The sequence below is a fragment of the Camellia sinensis genome, chromosome 5 (assembly GCF_055761805.1).
Source record: "Camellia sinensis isolate YWXY chromosome 5, ASM5576180v1, whole genome shotgun sequence".
Classification (NCBI taxonomy): Eukaryota; Viridiplantae; Streptophyta; class Magnoliopsida; order Ericales; family Theaceae; genus Camellia; species Camellia sinensis.
The window spans coordinates 195,472,346-195,497,705 of record NC_138965.1 but is presented as its reverse complement, the minus strand read 5'-3'; the positions used below and the strand labels follow the sequence as shown (position 1 = coordinate 195,497,705).

Here is a 25,360-nt window from a genome sequence, read left to right as displayed (position 1 = left end):
TTGTCTAGAGAAGTGAAGATACAGCTCATATGCTTATCTTTGTGAAGTGTAGATACAGCTCATATGCTTGTCTAGTGAAGTGTGGATACAGCTAATATGCTTATCTGTTGATGTGTAATATGCTTATCTATTGGAATGTTGATATAGCTCATATGCTTATCGGATTGTAGTATTGATGTAGCTTATATGCTTATCTGTTGTAGTAGTGATGTAGCTCATATGCTTATCTATTGAAAAGTTTGTTTGATTTGATATAGCGCTAAAATGTATATCATCATCGTTTGTGAAGTATGGAAGTAGTTTATGTGTTATTGATACAACACCAAAATGTGCATCCACCGTGAATTTTGAAAGTGTTCTAGTGATAAACTATAATCTCATCAAAATGTTTTGGCCAGAGTACTGAGCCCTGTTTTTCAAACTCAAAGTTGAATAAGAAATGAAAAGTGAGTTGTAACGTAGGCTTGGTTGTCATGGAATTGAAATAAGATGTAAATGGAGGTGTAAGTATCGACCATCTTTCAGTTGCTAATCTTTTAGGCATTGTTTATAATTGGTTTAGTATATCTCTGTTGGGCTGTGGCTCACCCTATATGGGAACATCATTTCAGGTACAAGTAGCATGCCACCTCTGAGGACATAACTTGGGAGGCTAGGGGCAAACATACTTTTGTTGCCTTATTTTCCTTTTGATGTATTACATGTAAAATTCAAGCCAAGGGCTTAATGTGTAATCGAGTCAATACTCTCTTTTGTAACCAAGTGTTAACTTGGAAAGCTGTAAGCCCGTAGGGCATTTACTTTTGTTGTTAACGTGTAATACTTTTGTAATGAAGTACTCTGATGAATTGAGGAAATGTGGATCTTTTGTATATAAATGTATGTTTATATTGATGGGTTTAATGTTATTATTTTGAGGGCGTTACACAACCCTCTATCTTTCTTACAAAGAACTTAGGGTAGAAACACACTAAAAATAGATGAAACCCTAGAGGGAAGGTGTATAGAGAAAGAGAGAGGACGGATCTAGGGTTTTGAAAGCAAAAGAGGATAAAAAGTGAAGTGTTTCCCCGCTACTGTCTACTGATATAACACAGGCTCGCTTGAGCGAAGGATTGATCGCTCGAGCGACCAGACACAAGGAACCCTCGCTCGAGCGTAGAAAGCCTCGCTCGAGCCAACAATTTGAACCTTCAGGTCTGCAATCCAGAAGCACGCTCGAGCGAAGAAAAGCTCGCTCGAGCGAAGAACTCCAAAACATAGTCCTCGCTCGCTCAAGCGAAGGAAAGCTCGCCCGAGCCAAGGATTGCAAACCTCAGGTCCAGAACCGGACGTAGACGCATGCTCGAGCGAAGGACTTCTCCCTCGAGCCACCAGATACAAAACTCAACTCTTGCTCGAGCGAAGGAACCCTGGCTCGAGCGAAGGATCTAAAACACAGAGCTCGCTTGAGCGTAGAAAGCCTCGCTCGAGCTAACAATTCAAACCTTCAGGTCTACAACCCAGAAGCACGCTCGAGTGAAGAAAAGCTTGCTCGAGCGAAGAACTCCAAAACATAGTCCTCGCTCGCTCGAGTGAAGGAAAGCTCGCTCGAGCCAAGGATTGCAACTCTCAGGTCCAGAACCGGACGTAGACACAAGCTCGAGCAAAGGACTTCTCGCTCGAGCCACCAGATACAAAACTCAACTCTCGCTCGAGCGAAGGAACCCTGACTCGAGCGAAGGATCTAAAACACAGAGCTCGCTCGAGCGAAGGACCAAAATTCTGGGCAGCAACCATTTGCTCCCAATCACAACCAACCTGTAACAATCCTGCCCAAAACATTCTATAACTCAAATACAAAGTATTGAAGGACGGAAACAAGATATAAACCACAACCGACATCCACGGAACCAAGTCCGGATACAACAACCAAAGGAGGAAGAAACGGGATCGCTATAACAAAAATTGTTTTTACTTATATAAATGGGTGTATAAGATTCACTTTATGTAAGTGAAACAATTCATTGTTTCCTTCTTTTCCCGACGTGAGATTGTAAAATAAAATTTAAATGGAAGCTAACCAATGAGAATTTTTTTAATTATTTAAAATTAAGAAAATTCTATAATTTATATAAATGGGAGCTTAAGATTCACTTTATGTAAGTGAAACAATTCACTTTTTTCTTTTTTTCTCGATGTGAGATTGTAAAATAAAAGATAAATGGAAGCTAGCCAATGAAAATTTTCTTAATTATTTAAAATTAAGAATATTCAATAGTTTTAGAATAAGGGTTTGAAACTCCTAGAAGGCTTCTCCCTCAAAACTCCTTCTATAAGATTCATTTTATATAAGTGAAATAACTCGTTTTTTCTTTTTCTTTTTCCTGATGTGACACTACAACAAGTTGGGTCTTGAATGACGAAATTTTTTTGTCTCTAAAGAGCTAATTTCGTCACTATAGATATTTGTGAGGAAATATTTTCGTCACCGGTTTCGTCATTGAATGTTTGTCACTAAAAACCAACGTGATGAAAAATAATTTCGTCACCAATGAAATTACTTCAGTGACGAAATTTTTTGTCACCAATAAAACAACATTTTGTCACCAAAAATTCTCATTTTCGTCACCAAATAGTTATTTAGTACCATATTTATGACTTTAGTTGACGAATAAATTTGTCACGCATGTTGATCATTGATGAGGAAATAATTTCGTCACAATAAGATGTAAAGATGACGAAATTTTTCGTCTTCAAAAGTCATAATTTTTTGTCACCAATAAAACAAAATTTTGTCGCAAAAAATTCTCATTTTCGTCACCAAATAGTTGTTCAGTACCATATTTATAACTTTAGTTGACGAATAAATTTGTCACGCATGTTGATCATTGATGAGGAAATAATTGTCACAATAAGATGTAAAGGTGACGAAATTTTTTGTCTTCAAAAGTCATACATGGGTGACGAAATATATTTCGTCATAAATATATATACACGTGACAAAATTTTTAGTCACCAAACAACAAAATAAATAAAACTTTCATATATAAACTGCAGTAAATTTTGTCACAAAAAAAGTTTATTAGTGACGAATAATCACTTTGTCATAATAAGAAGTACAAATGACGAAAAAATTCGTCACTAAAGTTGTTCCATATTTTATATTCAATTTAAGTTATTATTTCATAAATATCCCTGCTCAGATCCCAATAGCCTTTTAATTGTACTAAGAAATCCACTAGCTATTATACACCACTCCACACAAAAATTCACTAAACCATTATATTATAAATCAAAATGTATCCATCAAACAACTTTCATAATAATCCATTATGTATAACAAAAAAATCATCAAAGCAAATCCCAAAATGAACTAATGTGGAGTCCACAAAAAAAAATCAACACTCAATCTTGATTTGCAACTACAACTAAGTATCAGTTCAGGAAATAAATAAATAATTCAACACTTGATCTTGATTTGCAAATATGCTTCCAAACGTCATCAAAAACCAATCTGCAAAGAAAATAAATAAGGAAGACATTAATATATTATTAATTACATATGTGCAAGTTAGGTTTTCTTCAGTCAGAGTCTACAAGTCAACAGTTAACATTTAACATATGTTGTGATCTAATGTTTCCCATGACAACAAAACAATGTGCAATAAGTATATGCATTTAATAATCCAACACTATTGTCCATTTGGAGGTATTGACATCAACTTAAATAACCAAAATGTCCAGAAGGACCCAATTGACATCAACTTAAATAACTACAATGTCCAGAAGGACATCAACAGACCAATGTGCAATAAGTATATGCTAAGTGATTTCTATTAATATGAAATAGGACTAGACCATAGTAGGTATACTAAGTGATTTCTATTAATATGATCTATCTTCCACATACACAAAAAAACAATGTTCAATGCTCAGATGCCAATGGGAAGATAAGATCCATGACAATCTAGTTTCTTGTATTTTGCATCCTATAATTTTGGTTTTTTATTTTTTTAAAAGAAAAAGACTAACTAGATTCTTGTGCTTGCTTACTTGCTTTGTTTACCTTGTGATTTGCATGATATCTCTAATTTGCATGGGTTGTATAAAGTCTAATAACCACCCAACATTATAGTAAAGCAGTACTAAAAAAATAAGTTTAAATCAAAAAGTAAAACCTGAAGCACTTGAGCAGCATATCTCTGAGCTGCTACATCTTGCTCAGCAAATTTGTGAGCATCTTCTGTTACCCGTTGTTCTTGCTCTACCCTCATCAAAACCTATCAGATAAGTCATAATCAATATATTGTTAGAAATCTTTATCACATAAGAGAAAACAAGAACCAATTTTTTACATATTTAATTTTCAAACATAAAGCAATGCAAAACCTGAAGCATGACATTTTTTTGTTCTTGCTTATCAACAAGGGCATGTCGAAGCTCAGCAACCTCTCGCTCCAATTGTTCAACCTGAAACTCATAAGCAAATAGTTAATATGAAAAATATTTTATTTAACATTTTAAACTAGGTAGAAGAATAAATAAGAACTCAACCACTAAACAAGCATCTTGCTTACAAAATTTTTAATAACTACATCAAACAATTTTAGTAGATTTCTAGTAGAAAAATGTGAAAAACTTAGTAGGAATTCCCCACCTCTCTCTCTTTCCTCTTCGATTCAAAAACCACAAAATATGATCAGGAAAAAGAAATCAAAATACACCACAAAGAAGGTGAGGAACTTTGGCTGAATTCAATGAGTTATGGGAAAATAATTAAACAAATTAAGAAAACTCACAATGGAATGGAAATGCAGGGCCAGGCACAAGCTCATAGAGGAGTCGTGATCAACATGGAATCATTCAGTGGAATGGAAATGCAGGTTTACATTGGAAAACATCCTTATGTAGATGTCTATGGTGGCAAATTGTGGATTAATATCCTACATGAAATTGACACACACAATTCATCAGCTGTTGATCTAGTTCTCAAATTGCATAATGAGCCTGTTTGGTGCAGTATTTTTTATGTTTAATTATTCTAAGATCCCCTAAACTATTAGTGAGAACTAGATCAATAGATGATGAGGATTAAGAGGGTACAATGTCGTCAAAGCCTCTAGGCTTGTATGCCATGGAGGAACAGCTGATGAATTGAAACTATTGTTGCTCATGTCCCTGCATACCATCATCTTATGGTCAGAAAATGCAAATAGATTTCACATGCATTGCTAACAAAATTGAATATCGAAGGAAATTGCAACAACTTACAGAGAGTTGAGAAAGTTCATCCCTGTGAGATTGGGCGAAGGTCCATTCAAATTATTGTTCGACAAGTACCTGAAAAGGCATAACCAAAACACTTTCTTAATGACACAACTTGAATTCTACATGAAGTTGGAAAATTTTCTATGTGTGTACTTACAGCTCCCTGACACTTGTAAGGTTGTTGAGGTTTGAAGGAACAGGCCCATTTAATGAATTCCAATTGAAGCATCTGTTTGCAAGGCAAAAGTTTCAATCCAAAACAAGAAACTAAATTTGTTACTATAGGAACATGAAAGCCAATCACAGAATGGTTTCTGTAAGAAGCTTAGTAAGAAGTTTCTAGAGTACATGACATAGATACTCACATGGCCTCCAAAGTCTGCACATATCCTAGTGTGTCAGGGATGCTTCCAGTGAGTTTGTTGATATAAAAAATCTTGCTCAATATAAAAGTATAATTATTTTATTAGAGACTATAACAAGATAATGTCCAAATTGGCATTAGTTGGAACATAGGATCGCCTAGTGTCACAACAACTGAATCAAATGCTCCACATGAAGTCAAAATATGCTAATTAATGACTAAGTTTTGTCGTTCATAACATCAAAGATTACAATTTGGAAACTTATGCATGTATCAGATTCATGTTTAAGTGGAAATGTTTAGATGGAATGCTGCCAAATAGCTGATTCATTCCTAGATGACTGTGAATAATGGGCAGAAATTTGCTTAAATCTAAATAACAATAATACTAAAACATGTTATCTTCAAAAGAATTTGAAAAAAATAAAATAAAATTTAAGTTTGATATTTCAAAGAGGTGAGACATACAAGTGCCTTGCTTTAACTAGCATATCCAGACCAGTTGTGCTCCCACTAGAGAGTGGAATTGTTCCATTAAGCTGGTTCTCAGTTAAATCTAGCCATGAAAGATTAGACAAATTACCAATGGAAGGCGGGATTGGTCCACTGAAGCTGTTCGCATTCAGAGCTCTGCAGACAATGCTAATAAAATTTTAATATATTTACTGTACCATAATTAAAAAGACCAAAGACATGAGACTAGACATATACACTGGACTTGAAATTCTTACAAGAAGACCAGTTGCTGCAGAGATCCTATTGAGTCCGGAATTGGACCAAAGAAACTGCAACCAATGAGGATTCTGTATGTAACAAAGAGCAAATGATTCAATGTAAGGAGTGAAATTGCACGAGTTGCTGATACTAAGAAATAGATAGAATTTTCTTACAAGGTTGTAAGCTGATTCAAATTCCCGATCAATGATGGAAGAGTTCCAGTCAGACCCTTGTTGTTAGATAGATCCCTGTATGCAAAAGTTAATAATGAGAAATTATCTCTCTTTTTTTCTATCAAGAATGAAGAATATAAAAAAAAATGCAGCTAATTAAGCAAGGAACTAAAAATAGTCTTATGGAAGTAATGTTATTTAAGATATCCAAAATAATAATTCAACAATTATGTCTATGATGAATCAAGCTATTGAAAATGCCAAGGATATCCAATTCCAAGCACTATAGTCTACAAAGATGATGGTAACGAAAAGTGAATATGCCATTTATATTACATCTAAATGGATTAAAAGCAAAAGAAAAATTAGAAAACCTACAGATATTGCAATTCAGATAATGATAGGATGTCATTGGAAAGGGAACCCGTCAAATCCATGCCTGCTAGTATCCTGAAATTGAAAGTTAACTGGTTCAAGATCAAAGATTGTCAAGTTTTTTAAAATAGTAGAACATGATTGCATTACATGTAGGTCACTTGTGAATTGGTGCAAGAAATTCCTTAATTAAAAAGTGACAAAAAATAAATACTATCACACTTAATTAAATTAGGTGTGATTAAAATATTAATTTGATTTTTTTAATGACATTTTCATTAAAAGTGTCATGTTTTAGTTTCTTAAGTATGATCTTTAAGCATTTTTGTAGTAGTGCTGTCAAAACAAAGATTCGTATCAAATCGAAGCCACAATATGAGACTTGCAAAATGGCACTCTTAACATTTAAAGACCAAAGATTCATAGCTCGCAAAGAAGGTTTACTCGAGATGATTCGTCATAAATTCTTTTCCAATTTCTTAAAAAAGAATGCCATCGTAGAAGACAAAAATCGCTAATAAAGCATTTAGTTGAACCAGACGAAAAATAAACAACATAAATTACAAAAATCTAACCAAGGAAACACTTAGTTTAACAATGTTTGCATTTGATGTGTTATGTACATTAAAAAATGACGAAACATGCATATTTTGCACCATAAAGGATCAAAATCTATGTGAAAGTCCTCCAAACGGAAAAGAAGAAATATATTTCACATAGGTAAGGTGATATATTTCATGGAGGTAAGGTGCACTATTGGCATATTAGTTGTGCTATGTAAGAAATGGCTTATCAGCACTACAATAAATGTCAATAAGACATGCAATTGGCACAGATATGTATAGATTTTCAAAACAAAATAAAATTATTTTAAACATGAACTGGTAGGATGATAGCAAGAATTGTCAGTAATTAATTCCAGTTTTAAGCTACTAACCTCCCAGAAGTTCCACAACTGATTATGCAAGCAACTCCAAAATGGGGATGAACAGAAATATGAATGTGTTTAACTGTTAAACCATCCACAAGCACATTTCAAAATCATAGAACAATCTTTCTTATTACTAGCACAAGCTAATACTCTGTTGCAACTCAATCTAGTGTTAGATATCTATTATTTCCAAAGCAAGCAATGCTAATGCCGATCTATTATACAACTGGGTAGTCATTTGTCGAATGCACATAAAAAAAATAGAGGTGGAGTTAGGGATTTTACTTTTTTGACAAGAGTTATCCTTGGCACTAAAAAAAAAAGTGCATGCGTAAAAAGAATTTTCAAGACAAACAATAAAAAGAAAAAGCTGAAAGCATGAAAAAGACCTGCAAAATGCCCATCTAACGTATTCCTTCAATGTCAACACCATATGTCAAAGATGTTGTTCCATGCAGCTAACCACCTGAAACGAAAGAACACAATTTCTTAAATTCTACAACTATACCTGGAAATCATAAGGTCAAATTCATGTAACAGAAATGATATGAGATGACAACAACATAATATAGTTCAAACTGTAAGGCAACAACAAGACCACAGACCAAGAAAATGTGTTAAACCAACAAGGGAAATTGGCCGCACACTCTCATATCTTGTCTTTTATTTATTTTCAAAAGTGAAATTTGCAGCAATTATACTTCCATCATTCATGGTAAATGAATGTTCTACATAAAACATAATGTCAATTGATCCAGGAGAACACTGACCCGAAACAGTTGCTTAGGGTTGAAGACACTAACTACATAGCTTAAGAAGAGGATGACTAGTAAGCTTGCAATTTTGTTGGGGCAATAGTAGTATCTTTAGCTTGAAAAATTTATTAACCTGGGTTACCATATTATTGTAGCATCCAACTGATAAGCCTCACACATTGCATAATTAAGAGCATCATACAACACCACCTAGGAAGGTAACATAGTTACCAGTGAAATATGTCTCTTTGCTTCATTAAAAGCCCATTATCATATCTAAGTATAAAAAATAAGTAATTATAACCACAGAAAATAGTTTTAAGAGCCTAGTTTTAAGAAAGCAACACTTTGTGCTATGCTCCCAAATAGTAAATTGAAAGTCTAACATGCTTTTAGAAAGCAGAGAGGAATCTGGTACATTTTGCAATTGTTCTTTCAATCGTCCTCTGTTGGTCAAATATAAAACTACTCTTCAGTATATCATTTAAAACAACTACAAGAAGATAAAAATAACTCTGTATTCGTATAAATTAATTGAGGTATTAATTAAATAAAAGAAAAGAGATGTACATTCTGCTAGCTGCGATTGCCGCTGATAAACATTGGAACAAAACTAATAACAAAGCGGAGCTCCTGCAGCACTGACAACTATGGTAGAATTTGTGCAAAAAGTGACACGCAATTAGATACGTCGAACGACATAATATTCTTTCTTGTGCTTGCCAACAAACATGTTCGAGTCCCAAATCAAAATATAATTAAAAAGGTGAACAGTTGGGTGTCTAGTAGTCTCTACAAAGAGAAGCCTTGGTTCCAACGGGAACTATATGGAATTGCTTCATTACCACATGGAAGCTTATTGGTGTGTAAATTGCATTGTAAGGCTCTACTCCCTCGATGGCCAAATTACATTTTGTAAAATCATTCCTAACCAGTTTGAATTTTTAATAAGCAAGTTAACCGTCTTAAACCCGTTGACCCCAGTAAAATATTTGACCCGCCCCACCTCTGCATGGCATTGTGACAAGTGTGGGGAGGAACTTCTTCCTGGTAAGGGCAACTAGGGTGGGCCACTACATATCAAGCCCACTCAGTTGCGATCCTTAAACACGAGGAACACAGAAAGCATCCACATTTGAGAAGTATGTCAAGAAAACTCAAATGATTAAATTAGAGTTACGCCTGCATATCACGCACTCCTTATAATTGCGATTTTTCCAGTGGTACTGCATTCCAATCCTCTGCAGAAAATCTTTTTCCTTCATTCTGTGCCATTCACTTTCTGATGGAAAAGTAACATGCAATGATGAAACCTGAAACTGTGAACATAAAAAATTATAGGTCAGCATACAACTTAACAAATGATCAGTCCTTGAATCTACTAGCCTATAAAATATAAAGCCTTCATCAGATCACAAAACAGCAATGATTTAAAAGAAACAAGTCGGAACATTACTCTTATCAACAATTGCAGAACTGTCTGCTCAAAACAGGAAAAACCTCCAAAAATAGACAAAAGGGGTGACATAGTGCAGGAGTGTCCCGCTAAAGGGGATCTGAAAAACCCCCATACATCCACAGAGAAAATATGGCTAGTTTTGGTTTTTATTATATTACTGTTTATTTTTGAACAGGTGGAGAGCCAAGAAAGGCAAATCACCACAATAAGACAAAGCAAGATGAGATAAGATAAAATGTAGAGTCTCTTGACGCCCTTGAGCTTCTTGAACAGGTGGTGACGCCCTTGAGCTTCTTGAAACGAGCAATGATCTTGTCGAAATGTAGAGTCTCTTGACGCCCATCTCCTTTCACAACATACATCTTTAAAAAGCTCCCAAACTAGATAGATAGTAAAGAATTTTCAGAGAGGACTTTCGTCGAACAGGTTTTGGTGCACAATGTGGCTGATACAACCAAATCAATTAACAATCAGATACCCAATTACACACATATACAGACTTCGAATTTCAATTTCCGCCATTAGGGTTTGGAAATCGAACAATCAGATACCTAATTACACACACACACACATAGAGAAATCACTGAAGCTTTATATATATATATATATATAACTTTGAACATAGATTATGAACCAACAAAAATCGAACACAGATTTGGCCCCCATCGTTCATCTCGGTGGTTGTAGCAGCGGAGGAAGAGCCCTCACATCTCAGATCTACCATAAATCCAACAGATTTGAAGCCTTCATATCTCATATCGTCGTCGTCCGAGAATGGCACGAAGATGGTGAAGACGGTGGTGGTGGTGGTGTGCGGTGGATGTGAGGGTGAAGACGGTGGCGGCCATGGAAGAGGAGTAAAGGGCAGGGAGACCGTCGTCGATCTGGTGTTTGGAGTTCTCGATACCCAAGGAGTTGGAGATTATTGGTGAAAAGCCCCAAAATTTGAGTTTATACAAAATTTGAGTTTATTACTAATCAGGCATAATAAACTTATACAAAATTCTCACCAAAACTTTTAAAATTTTGACAATTTTGACATCATAAAAAAAAGTTAGTGGGAAAAATTTAGGTGACGAAACTTATTTTTTTTTTCTCACCTAAAAGTAAATATTTATTGACGGAAATAAATTTGGTCACCTATTATTTTATTTTTTTTATTATACGTGACAAAATTTATAATTCCTCATGGATTATTCTTATTTAGTGACGAAATTTGTTTTCTTCACTAATTTTTGTCACCATACCAAAACAGAGAATAAGAGAAAGAGACACCAAAAAAAGAGCAAAGAGAAATCATGTACCAAATCATCAAGCGAAGAAGATGTGGCGGTTACCGGCAAGGCTGCTACTGGCGGTGACGATCGACAAGACTAATAGAGGCGACGATGGCGATCGGCGTGGTAGAGGAGCAAGAGGTAAGACAAATTAATACCCTATTTTGAGAGAGAGAGATGATAAATAGAAAAAAATTATAAAAAAAATTAATACATTTTTTTTTTTAATTGCCGCTCAATATATCAAAAATTTTCCACCAAAATTGGTGACAATATTATTTCCTCACCAAAAGATATCAGAAATATTAAAACGTTTTGGTGACGAAAATATATTCATCACAAATAATTTTATAATTAGTGACAAATTTTTTTGTCACCAAAAGTCCCAAAATATTGGCGCCACCGGAAAAAAATAGCGGAAAAATTTTTGGTGACGAAATTTAAGTTTTCCTCACTTAAAATGAAGTATTTATTGACGAAAATATATTTTGTCACCTATCATTTTTATTTTTTTATCATATGTGACAAAATTTAAAAATTCCTCACGAATTATTTTCATTTAGTGACGAATTTTATTTTCTTCACTAGTTTTCGTCACCATAGGTTACTTTTGTTGTAGTGTGAGATTGTAAAATAAAAATTAACAATTGTTTGGGCAAGAAGTTTATTTCTAATCAAGCAATCTCAACCTTTCAATCTTTATTTAGTCAATCTTTAGTTTATTTCAAATCAAACAAATCTAACTAATATATTTTGGTAAAACCGCAAAAATCATGGTTAAACCATCAAATCATTCAAATAAAAAATGATTTAGTTTAATCAGTTAGGTCAAAAGACCAACCAACTTATATAAAAATTAATTAATTAAACTTTTAAATTTTATTTTATTAAAATTTAAAATTATAATAGTCTATCCCATGATTTATAAGTTTTAAATACAATTTTAAAATTATCATAGTTATCTCATAATTTTTGTATTAATGAGCAGTAAGAGTGACGTTGAGATTATCAATATATCTGTATATTTTGCAAAAGAATACTTTTAAGGAGAGATATTATGAGAGTTCAAAACCTCATACAAAATTATTTTTAAAATCAAAACCTCTATATGAGATTGTAAAATAAAAGTTAAATGGAAGCTAATCAAGGGAGATTTTCTTAATTGTTTAAAATTAAGAAAATCAAAAAAACTAGTATGAGATATTGATCATAAGGCTTCTAACTAAAAATCTCATCTATACTATATATTAAGCAAAAGGGGGTTTTTAACCCCAAGGCCTGTGGGAGATTCATTATCCCAATATGAATTTTCTAAATTTCTTATTAAAAAAAAAAACTCAGCATTTATTGATTTGGTCAAAATCCCATAATCAGCATTTATTAACTTTTTTACAATCCACATATCTTTCTACATGCTTGCATTTATTGATTTGGTCAAAATCCCCTGATCAGCATTTAAAATCCCCTCATACAAATAATTATAGATACAATCCGTGTATAGTTACTGCAGTACCCTTTTCAACTTCTCCCATACACTATGGTTAGTGATAAGATTGTTAAATTATTTTTATAAAAAACCTTAAAAAACATAATTTATATATTAAAAAAAATCTAAAACAAATATAAATATCTATAATTATCCCGTGCATAGCACGGTATTATGATGTCTGCGTGTATTCCACATGTAAATATATATATATATATATATATATATATATATATATATGTCTTGGCCCATTAAATTATAGTTTCCATTAATTAAAATTTTTGTTTTGGCTCAGCATTTATTAAATTCTCCAAAGTTTTTTTGACTTCTCCTATATACACATCATTTTTAACTTTTTTTTTTTTAATTTTTAACAAATATAAATATCTAAAAAAATATCTAAAACATATATATCTATCTATCTATCTATACTTACTATATATTAAGCAAAATGAGATTTTTAACCCCCAAGACTTGTGGGAGCTTCAATATCTCAATTTGAATTTTCTAAATTTTTTATTAAAAAAAAACAAACACGGCATTTATTGATTTGGTCAAAATCCCCTGATCAACATTTATTAACTTTTTTCAATTCACATGTCTTTCCACATGCCTGCATTTATTGATTTGGTCAAAATCCCTTGACCAGCATTTAAAATCCCCTCAAACAAATAATTATAGATACAAATCGTGTATAGTTACTACAACACCCTTTTCAACTTCTCCAATACAATATGATTAGTGATAAGATTGTTAAATTATTTTTATAAAAAATCTTAAAAAACATAATTTATATATTAAAAAAAATCTAAAATAAATATAAATATCTATAATTATCTCGTGCATAGCACGGGTGATAGGCTAGTTTTACTTATATAAATGGGAGTATAAGATTAATTTTATGTAAGTGAAATAATTTATTTTTTCTTTTTTTTCCCGATGTAAGATTATAAAATAAAAAAGTAAATGAAAGTTAGTCAATAAAAAATTTCTTAATTGTTTAAAATTAAGAAAATTCAATAATTTTAGAATGAGGGTTTAGAGCTCCTAGAAGGCTTCTCCCTAAAAATCTCATTTTCTTAATATAATATATCGATTAGATTCTTTGTCAAATTGATACATTACTTATAGAATATTGGAAAATGGTTGAGACCTTTTTTTTCTTGACCCCCACCACCCCCAATGTATTGGGATTGACCAACTTTTTATTTTTTTTCCTCCTATCATTCACTGACATGTGTCTGTAGGATTGTAGGGGTCAAGAAAAAAAAAGAGACTATCATTTCTGTACAATATTATTAATAATCCTTGTAACATTTGTTTTTGCATATTGAAAAAATTCAAAGTTAAGATTAATAAAAATTTATAAATTTGAGATCCCTATTGATATTGTCGGTTCCCTTAAAAAACAACTAGAGACAGAGAATCCTAATTCAATTCAAATTTATGATCTTATATAAGTCAATCAATACTTGATCTCCAAGAAAGAAATTATATGGATGTAAAACAGAGCAAAGACAAGAAGAGCAGGGACATGAAAAACATCAGAACAAACACCGATGTCGACGAGGAGGAGGAGTTATCGTCGTCGTCGTCGTCTTCTGTCTATCTCCCTCTTGAGTTGGTCTTCTCTGAGATATTCACCAGATTACCCGTGAAGTCTCTGTTTCGATTCAAGCTCGTCTCTAAATCAATCCTCTCTTTGACTCGCAACGACCCGTCTTTCTTCAATCTCCACCTCTCTCGCTCGAAAACTCGCTTGGCAGCTACTACTCTCCTCATCTCTGTATTCTGCGGAGGTAAATGGCGTGAAATATTATCAGCAAAACTTGACGGAGGAGGAAGAAGAAGAAGAGGAAGAGTCACCCAACTCTTCACCATGCCCAAAGTAGATCATACACATTATCGAACTTTGTCTTACGACGTTAATGGCTTGCTCTGTTTGTCCAGTGACCCTCTGTTCAACATATGCCCGTATGTTTGCAATCCCACCACTCAACAATTCGTCAAACTTCCCCCAATCGAAGACAGAGCAAATCAAATTATATCTTATTTCCTTGGCTTTGATCCATCTTCTAGTAAGTTCAAAGTGCTCAACTTTCACCTTTACAATTATTCTGTGATCGCATACGATTATCCGGGGATCGCATACCGTGTTTTCATGTTGGGTGGTAGTTCGTGGAGGACAATCCATCCCAGTTTTCCGTTTGAAGAAATATGTGATTGGTTTATAAAATCGGGTAGAAGCGTTTGTTTAAACGGCACAATCCATTGGTTTGTTAAAGCAAAGAATGCCATCGTGGCATTCGACTTGAAAGATGAAAACTTTTTTGTAATCCCAGCCCCCAATTGTGTTGTCATGCCAGAATCCAAATCCGAATCAGAATCAGAAGCTGTTCTAGTTCAAGTGAATGGTGTTTTGGCTGTCATTCATTACAAACGTGATGGTTCTAATAAAACGATGGAGATGTGGGTGTTGGAGGATTACCAAAGACATGTTTGGATCAACCATGTTATTACTATTGATTTTTCATCTCACAACTATAAATATTTTTGTCCAATTGGTTCTATACCTACGGGTGAGATCTTGCTAGTGCCTTTTACCAGTTGGGCTTTGGCGTGGGGAGTTCGCATGCATACCGATGATTTATTATGATATGAAGAACAAAAGTTGTAGGATTATTGAAATTGCTCAACTGCCTCAATGTGTGCCTTGGGGTTATATTGATGTTCGAGGAATGACGACTTATACTGAAAGCTTGATTTTTCCGACGATGGATGATCAATAGTTGAGAAAAAAATGCTTTAAAAAAAAGGTCAGAATTTGAGCCTATATTTATTATAAGATTCAAACTTAGAATTAACCTGATCCATGTATTTTTAATTTTATGGTCTTGTTTGGTATTTTTTTATACTCTTAATATTTTTTGTGGTCTTGTTTGGAATTTTTTTTTAAGGTATTATACTCTTAATTATTTTCAAAGTTGTTTTGGTTATACAGTATGTTAATGTAAATTGTAAAAGTAAATGTAAATTCACTACAAGAAATGTGAGTTTAGACGACGTTTATTTAACGGCGTTTTATTAAACGTCGCGTTTTATCATATTTAACGACGTTTTTTAAACGTCGCTTTTGTTTAATATCAAAACGGCACCGTTTTAGAAACCAAAGGCGTTTGAAAACGTCTTGGAAAGTCCTATCTCTCTCTCTCTTAAATGAGTGAGCGGGTGAATATCAAATATAATACATTCTAGCCCTAATCTCTCACTCACTCACTCTGTCTCTCGTTAGCGCTCTCTCTCTCTCTCTCTAACCGTCTCAACGGATCAAGTCATCTCTCGCTATAGCCCTAATCGAAGTTCTCTCTCTCAATTTCGATTTCGAAATCTATGTTTCGGTGATTCTCTCTCAATTTCGAAGCTTATTTTGAATCTGAGAATAATTGTTAAAGGCTTTGTAATTATTTTGAATCCTCACGCCTTCAAATCTGGCCTCTCTCTCAACCCTCTCTAAACCCTCATCATTCTCACAGATTCATCTTTGAGATTCAGAGCGATTTTGATTTCGAGTTCTGTTTCGAAGCTCCACCGCCACCACTATCTGCACCAGCTCGATTTCTCTGATTTTGATTTCATCTGAATGTCTAATTTCGATTTCGATTTCGAAGCTCCACCGCCACTGCCATCGCCATCGCCATCTGCACCAGCGAGGTATCGATTTCTCTCTCTCTCTCTCTCTCTCTCTCTCTCTCTCTCTCTCTCTCTCTCAAGCTCTTCCCGTCTCTCCGTCTCTCTCGATTTGGTTATTGAAATTGAAATTGTAAGCAAGAAACTACAAGTTGATTTGTGTCTAAACACATCCTTTTCTTCTTTTCTTCACTCTCTACTTCGTTGAACTAGACTTAAGTCTTTGCTTCAAGTCCGGATGTGTGTGTGTGAGAGAGAGAAAGAGAGGAGGAGGAGGAGGAGATCTCCAATCTCTTCACTTTCCCTACCTTCATCTTGTGTGTATGTATATTTGGATTTATTTGTGTATATTACATGTTTGTTTATATGCCAAGCTCAAGTCGATTGAAACTCACATTGGAATGAAAATTTTAGCCGTGCCCTAATTTCTTTTTGTCGAAGCCATGATGAAGATCCCAATTTTTTTTTTTTATTATGACTTTTTATATACATATAGTATATGTGACTGTGCTCCTGTGTTGAAGAAAAAAATAAAATGGTCTTCCTTGAACTTATAGTTTTTTGTCCTCTTGATGCTCAAAAATAATTAGATGTGTATTTGATTGTTGTCATGATTCATTGAAACAGTGATATATTTCTTGCTAGGTTTTGAGAAAGCTTGTGGATGATGCTTCCAAATTTTTGAATGATAAAGTTACTAAAGCAGTAATTACGGTGCCAGCATATTTCAGTGATTCCCAGAGAACAGCAACAAAAGATGCTGGCCGTATTGCTGGTTTAGAAGTTCTGTGTATCATCAATAAACCTACTGCTGCTTCATTAGCTTATGGATTTGAGAAGAAGAATAATGAAACCATTCTAGTATTTGACCTTGGAGGTGGTACATTTGATGTCTCAGGTATAAAGACTATGGCTTGTTTAAAATTCATATAGATGGATGGTTAGGTTTTTTTTATTTGTTATAATTGTTATAATTTCCCTGAAGTTAATGATAGTGTGCTTAGCAGAGAAATTGCACAGATTGGTGATCTATTCTTGAAATTCAGTCAGCACTGTTGTTCATGTCGTGTAACTGCGCTGTTAGTCCTGATTTGAAACCCAAAAAAAAAAAAAAAAGAGAAAAAAAAAAGAAAGAAAGAATTTGAACTCTTTTGTTGGCTCTATCAATGGAAGTATCCGATCGCAAAATGTTCTCAATTTCTCTTTTTGATATTAGTTGATTTGTGCACGAGTTCTGTGGTACTTGATGTTTTTGTTGGCTTATCTTTTGTTGTGCAGTTCTTGAGGTTGGAGATGGGGTGTTTGAGGTTCTTTCTACCTCTGGTGATACGCATTTAGGAGGAGATGACTTTGACAAGGTCTGAACGAGGATTATAGTTAATTTATAGCATTTGTTCCTACTTTATATTGTTTGATTAGTTCTGGTTTAACAATTATTGATCAGTCGTTTGTAATAAGCCTGATGCACTCAAAAGTGTTGCCTTATGAGAATAGTTTCTAACTCTGTGTTTTCTTTTGTTAATGCTGCTTATTCTTATTGGCTCAGGTGCCATTCCTAGCCACTGCTGGGTCAAGAACCCGTGGCGATCTATAATCATGGGTACCGGTAATACTTCTATAATTTTTCCTCTCTGCTTATCTTTTTCTGTTAATCCATTCATATTTTTTTTTAGTAGTTAACAATATTCTTGATAATTTTTTTTTTTCTGGAAATGCGTTGGTTGTGATCTGTGTTGATTTTATGGGTTTAGTTCCTAAAATGTTGATTCCGTTGTTGGTTATTCTTTTGTGTATTCGTCAATTTCTTTTGATTGAAATGCTGTATTTGTGAGATGGGTTCAATTGATTTCATCCCCTGGCTTCTGGGTTTCTTTTACTCTATAGCAGTTAGAAGGGGAAAATTAGTACGAGGCTGTGGATTCTGATTACTGGGTCTTTTATTTATTTATTATTAATTTTATGTTTGATTTCCTTGTATTATTTTTTATCACAGAGTTGAAAATTTGTCTAAACATAGATTGTGATCCTATTCCTCTTAATTCATAAGTCTCTCTCTCTCTCTCTCTCTCTCAATTACTATGCAAATGCCTTTGACCTGCATTAGATGTTTGTGGAGGTACCCATCAGAACTATTCCTTCTTCTAATCTTTTATACTGACCAGATGTAATGCCCCACTATTTCTTGTAACCCCTTGTAAACTATGTTGGATGTTACTATAATGCAGCAATACTATAGTTTATGTCATGGATTTAGCGCATTCCTTAAATTTCTTCCGCATTCATTTTTTATTAAACTTCAATTTTTTGTTCCCTTGGAAATTAAATTATAACTGACGTTTAGTATTAATTTGTGTGATTGAATCAAGTTTCACAAAACCATTGGATCACTCTTTTTTGGTTCTTTGATTAGGAGAGAGAAGATTCGCTTGAAGAGGCTTTATCCGATATGTCGCATTGGGTGTCTGGTTTTGAAGGTTTGTCCTGTAAAGTTCTGTTCTGAGATGAATAGGTTCTTAACATTCATACATGTTTTTTTTTGTCTTGCTTGTTATAATGTGCTTAATAGAGGAAACATCTACAACTGGTCATGAGGGCCTGGATCAGTCATCTGAGGGATGGCTAGCTGATTGCTTCAATAATCAGCATGTCGGAAAACTTGTGGTGTTTACAACATTCAAATTGATTATACTTATCAGATGAATAGTGTATTCTAAAATTATTGATGTTCTCAATTTCTCCATATGCTTGTTGACAGTTTTTATACATTTAAAATGATAATTGGGAAAAGAAATCAAAGCTGATTTTTATCTTGCATAGTATACAAAATGATTGTTCCGAGACTTAAACTCATAATCTCAAAGATTATTAGACTAAGATTTTATCATTGAATCAATGATCACTGCTTATGACTTTAAAAATATAAAAGCAAAAAAGAATATGAAAAAATATAAATTAAATTTTTGCTTAATTCAACCACTATAATATGTGGAACACAGAATATGTTTTTGTTATTTTTCAGCTTTATTACAGGTATGTTTTTTAGTTAAATATAACAGATTCAGAATAATTTTTTTTAAAAAAAAAGAGCTATAACGGCGTTTTTTCAAAACGCCACTACAGTGCCAACGGACATTTTTTTAAAATAAAAAAATCTATCACGGCGTTTTAAAAACGTCGCTAAATATAGGATGACGTCATCTTATCATTATTTATCGCATTTAGCGGCGTTTTAAAAAACGCCGCCTATACTAATTTTACGACGTTTTTAAAGCGTCATAAACTTATAGCGACGGCCGCGTCCTCGACGTTTGGTGATAAGCGTCACTAAAGGAATTAGCGGCGTTTTTCATACATATAGCGGCGTTTTTAAAACGCCGCTAAAAGTCATTTTTCCAGCAGTGATTACCACTACCACCCACTCCACCTACCACCTCCACTACCACCCACTCCACCTACCACCTCCACTACCACCTTCACCTACTCCCAAATCCTCTCCTATATAAATCCTTGTAATATACACAATATACACATCAATCAATACACATCAATCCATAATACATGAATTTTAACATGGTATCAGAGCAAGGTTAAAGATCTTGGTGTTCTTCGCCTTCCGGTGGGCGGCAACCTTGCCTTGACCGCCCGCCGGATCTCAACCAATTCAAACTCTTCCCATCGTCAGCAACAACGACTGGATCTGCACCTTGAGTAATCACAGTAATCCTCTTGTGTGTTCCCGATGCCTTTGGCCATTTGGAAATTTTCAAAGCTATCTCCTCGACATTCTCTGTCTCCCAGCCATGAACTTTTGAAAAGCTCCCCTCCACGTGGCGTCATCCTGATGGTCCACGGCTCCTGCAACAACATCAGCTGGCAATTCCAGTCCACCCCCATCTTCCTCGCCCAACATGGGTTCGCCTGCTTCGCCCTAGATCTCGAAGGCCATGGCCAGTCCAACGGCCTCAAAGCCTTCCTCTCCGATGTCGATCTCGCCTGCTTCGCCCTAGATCTCGAAGGCCATGGCCAGTCCAACGGCCTCACAGCCGTCCTCCCCGATGTCGATCTCGTCGTCAATGACTGTCTCAATTTCTTCACATTCATCACTGCCAACACACAAGCTTCATGTGCTACAGGCTCTGCTTCCGATTAGCATACACAGCTCTCTCAAAATAATAATAAAAAAATTAAAAAATTAAAAAAAAACAACACACTCTCTCTCTCTCTCTACTCTACTCAAGGGTGACCACTTTCCAACCCCTTATCCACCACCTTTTGCACATACCCATACCTTTTTTTTATTTTTTTAAACCAATCTCCACCGCCGCCGACCTCGGCCCCGACGCCGCCTTGTAAAGCGCCACTGTGCCCAACTCCGCCACCACGCTGATTTGGGTCACATCTCTCTCATTTCTTCATCATTTTGGAGATTCGTCTTGCTGTGGCTGCTAACTTGCGCCATCCTCCTCCCACCCTCCATACACTGCCATACTCACACACAAAGCTTGAGACTCACAAATTGCGCTACACACACACTGTTTTGAGGGAAGCATACTCACCAGAAACGAGAAAAGATACACAACACTGATCTGGCTCTCTCGGCACCTGGTCTCCCTCTCTCGGCAGTTTTTTGGTTCTCCAGGCACACACCACACAGATAGCAGCGCACATACACCATATCCAGCACATCACCCATAGCTACAAAGGGACTCGGCATCAATCTCTCTCAGGGGCTTCTTGGAGACAAATGCTACACACATACGGGTTGCTCTCTCTCTCTCAACAGACACACACTCTCTCTCTCGGCCACCCCCATTCACTTTTCTAATTATTATTATATACCTTTTTTTTTCATTCTCCAATATCATCACACCCAGACACCAACTTTTGTCCCCCCTCTTTTCCTTTCTTTATTTCTTTTTTTTCTTTTACTCACCCATGTGACCCACGATTCTTTTCATTCCACTCTTGTTCCCCACTTTCTTTATTATATATATATATATATATATATATATATATATATTAATATATATCTCTTTTTATTATCTTAAAAAAAAAAAAAAAAAACCACCACATCATCTCTCCTCCGTTTGATTTCCAACTCCATTATTTTTATTTATTTTCTCCCCACCACTTTCCTTATTTCCCCCATCTTTCATTTTTTGATTTCAAATATGTTTTTATTATTTTTTTTTCTTTATTTTTCTTTCACATTATTTTTAATCTTTTTTTTTTCAATTCCATTCATACCATATAGCTTTGCACACCCAACCATATTTTATTCATCTTAGGGATCCACCCCGATCACCATTTTACACAAAAAAAAAAAACAAAAAAAACAAACAAACAAACAAACAAAAAAACAAAAAACAAAAAAAACAAACACAACCCAAAACAAACAAAAAAAAAAAAAAAAAAAAAAAAAAAAAAAAACACCAACAGCTTTGTTTTCTTTTCTGCAGCCGGCCACCAACCGACCTCACTTCTTCGCCTATTCCGCCGATCTTTTCTTCTTGCCTCCGTCCTGGGCGGCCCTTGCCGGTGTTGCCTCCGTATTTCCCACTCCACTGGGCATGATCACTACTCCCTGCTCCTCCACTGCAACATATGGCGGACCTCCAAAACGGAACATCACGGTGGCCTTCCGCTTCAGCTCCTTATTTTCCGCCTTTAGCACACTTATCTCTGCTCGCGCATCCTTATACATGCGTTGGAGCAGAGCCAGCTGGGAGTTTAACTGCTGCACCTCATTTGCGCTACTCTGCAGCCGGTTCGACAAGTTTGTAACCGCAGTCATGGTCTCCACACATGACTTCAAAGTATACTGATTGGCTTCAATATCCGTTTGCACGGCCATTTTTTGCTCCACAGACCGCATCGGAAAGTTCAACGGAGCAAAACCCGAGGTGTTTGGTTGAGGTTCACTCGCCACCGCACCAGTTATCTCTCTTGTTGACTCGTTGAGGTCGGGAAAGAGAGTGAGCAGACCACGGGACGACGACGCCATTTTCTGGGCAACAGAGTGTTACAGAATATCTCTCGCAACAGAGTGTTACAGACTCTCTCTCTCAGCCCAACGAAGAGTTTTTCAGAGGATTTCGCAGGTTTTTTGCCTCAGCCTCGGCCTCAGCCTCCGTCTTGGTTAAATAGCCGAGGCAGCCACGCGTATCGCGCGCCACTTGACGCCAGACGACAAACGGGCGCGCCAGCCAAGGCACTCACGTGCCTCGCCATCATATCTGGCACGCCTTTTTATGGATTGGGCACGCCTTTTGACAGATTGGGCACACCTTTTGAGGGCACGACTTTTGAGGGCTCGATATCTACATCCATGTATATCTTTTGGGCAGCCTATATACACACTCATACAGTGTCTTGTACACCGGTTAGCTTTATCAATCCCTTTTCAACCTCAAATAGGTTTCTATCTTCACACCTATTTGAGTTTGAGGGGGGGTTATACACAGTATCATGTATAAGTCGCTCATGGCGCACTCCCTAAGTCGCCCCCTTGGTGCACCACCACAACCTCTGCTACACCGGTTCGACATGACCCCATAAACTGTCTTCTACATCGGTCTGACACGACCACACAGTGTCTGCTACAACGGTCCGACATGACCCCATAAACTGTCCCGACATTGATTCCGGTCAGCTGCTACATCGGTCCGACATGACCCCGTAAACTGTCTTCTACAACGGTCCGACATGACCCCGTAAACTGTCCTGCTACAACGGTCCGACATGACCCCGTAAACTGTCTTCTACATCGGTCTGACACGACCACACAGTGCCTGCTACAACGGTCCGACATGACCCCGTAAACTGTCTGCTACAACGGTCCGACACGACCGTACCGTGTCTTCTACAACGGTCTGACACAACCATACAGTGTCTCCTATCCCATTTTTAATTTTATTTGTCAGCTTATTTTTCTGTTTTGTTACTCTCTCCAAACTCAAGTTGGCTAGTACCTATCCTCCTTGCGTTTGAAGGGGGCTGTTAATGTAAATTGTAAAAGTAAATGTAAATTACCACTACCACCCACTCCACCTACCACCTCCACTACCACCCACTCCACCTACCACCTCCACTACCACCTTCACCTACTCCCAAATCCTCTCCTATATAAATCCTTGTAATATACACAATATACACATCAATCAATACACATCCATCAATAATACATGAATTTTAACACAGTAATTAAGCAGTTTTTCAAGTGGGTTTATAAATCCAGAAAAAGAATCAGAATATTACCTAGAATTGTTAATTAATAGTCAAGATTCACTAATGACGTGCCCCAAAATAGCACCTTCAAATACGAACCTTTGATTTATCATTGTGGATTTTTTTCGGGTCAAAAAATAAATAAATAAATAATTTATTTTAAAAAATACACTTGCGTTTATTTTTTTAAGTGGCAAATTAAATCGGATTAATTTTTTTTTATGAATGATGGATATAACGATTCTTAAAAAATGAATCACTCAAATTATCAAAAGAAGATAATTGAAGGGAAGCATCTCCATTGGTGATTCCCGTAATTTGTCTCTTGTCAATATAGGCCTCATTTGAAAATAAGTTATTTATATAATTTTTTTGCTAAAATATGAGCTAAAAAAATAGCATGTTTGGAATCTTTTTTGGCTTTTTACCAAAAAAAAAAAAAAAGAGTACAAAAAGTGGAGATTATTTTTTTGTATAATTTGTTGGTTTTTTAACTTTTTTAGGGGTGTTTGAGAATATGTTATCTTAGTTGATTTTTTTTTTTTTTTTTTTTTTTTTTTTTTTTTTTTACAGAAAGATGTACAAAAATTAGAGAGACCCTGTTTGTTTTCAAAGGTAGAATAGAGGAGATTGTTAGTGAGGGGATTAAGTAAAATTGTGTTTGTTTTGATAATAATCGTTAGTGTAGGAATTGTTAAATTATTTTTATATAAAATAATAAAACAAATAAAAGATAAAAAATTCTAATCCTCTCACTATTTTTCTAATACCACCTCCATCTCCACCTCCTTCTCCATCCCAATCCCCCTTCCAACCTCCATCTTAATTTCCTCATCCATCCTAATCTCTTCCTCAACTCAACAAACAAACACAACATTAAATAACCATACTTCCATCCTAATCTCCTCCCATCCTTTACACCCCAAAACAAACGAGGCCAGTGAGTAATGTGATTAGATATTTTGACTTTTATTAGCTATTTTATCCCCAACTCAGCTTGTCAAATAACACCTTAATAACTTTTTAAGTAAAAAATCAACACTTTCCAAACAAGGCATAGTACATATAAATCCAAGGGTGATGAACCAATAAATTCCAAGTTATGAACTTATACAATGTTTAGTCCCAAAAGTTTTTTTATAAATCAAATGGTTCTATTATAAGGGAATTGACCATTGAGGGCATATACATAACATCTATAAAGATACAACAACACACCCATACTTCACACTTTAAAAAACCCTTACCCATTGAAACAATTCAAAAATCGAAATAACAAACAGACATTGGCAGTGAAAGCACCAAATAAAAAAAATGAAAACCAAATAACAACAACAGCACATGCGTGGTTGTTACCAGATCCAAGAATGAAGCCGTGTGGTCAGCCGAAAAACGCAGAAAACAGGGACAAAAACACACCCATATTCGCTACTGATTTGCAAAACAATGGACTAAAATCAGCCTATAACATCACATTAGATACACAAAACACTCAAAGACCATCAAATAAAATCAACAACATCAACTGACAACCCAAAAACATCAATAAGATTGCAACCAAATAACATCACATGACATCAAATAACATCAATTGACAACCACATAACAACAACAACATTGCACTGAAAGTAACAAAAAATCACAAACATCGCATACTGG

General features: G+C 35.2%; 2 protein-coding genes and 1 long non-coding RNA gene across 3 annotated transcripts; 2 read left to right on the top strand and 1 right to left on the bottom strand.

Annotated features, from left to right (window-relative positions):
- Positions 1-3,268: 3,268 nt before the first annotated feature.
- Positions 3,269-7,874, bottom strand: LOC145791107 (leucine-rich repeat receptor protein kinase HPCA1-like). The gene is made up of 9 exons (XM_082871003.1): positions 6,883-7,874; positions 6,505-6,579; positions 6,346-6,417; positions 6,083-6,256; positions 5,408-5,479; positions 5,254-5,275; positions 4,372-4,452; positions 4,161-4,262; positions 3,269-3,496 (listed from the first exon to the last, which is right to left on the bottom strand). The coding sequence occupies exons 1-9, from the start codon at positions 6,939-6,941 to the stop codon at positions 3,485-3,487; spliced, it is 669 nt and encodes a 222-aa protein (XP_082727129.1). The 5' UTR covers positions 6,942-7,874; the 3' UTR covers positions 3,269-3,484.
- Positions 7,875-14,217: 6,343 nt separating this feature from the next.
- Positions 14,218-15,707, top strand: LOC114290157 (F-box protein At2g21930-like). Its single transcript, XM_028234032.2, has one exon. The coding sequence runs from the start codon at positions 14,283-14,285 to the stop codon at positions 15,441-15,443; it is 1,161 nt and encodes a 386-aa protein (XP_028089833.2). The 5' UTR covers positions 14,218-14,282; the 3' UTR covers positions 15,444-15,707.
- A 278-nt stretch (positions 15,708-15,985) lies between these two features.
- On the top strand, positions 15,986-18,080 carry LOC145790319 (uncharacterized). Its single transcript, XR_014329002.1, has 4 exons — positions 15,986-16,498; positions 17,120-17,372; positions 17,753-17,832; positions 18,021-18,080. It is a non-coding gene; the product is annotated as an uncharacterized LOC145790319 (long non-coding RNA).
- Positions 18,081-25,360: the final 7,280 nt, after the last annotated feature.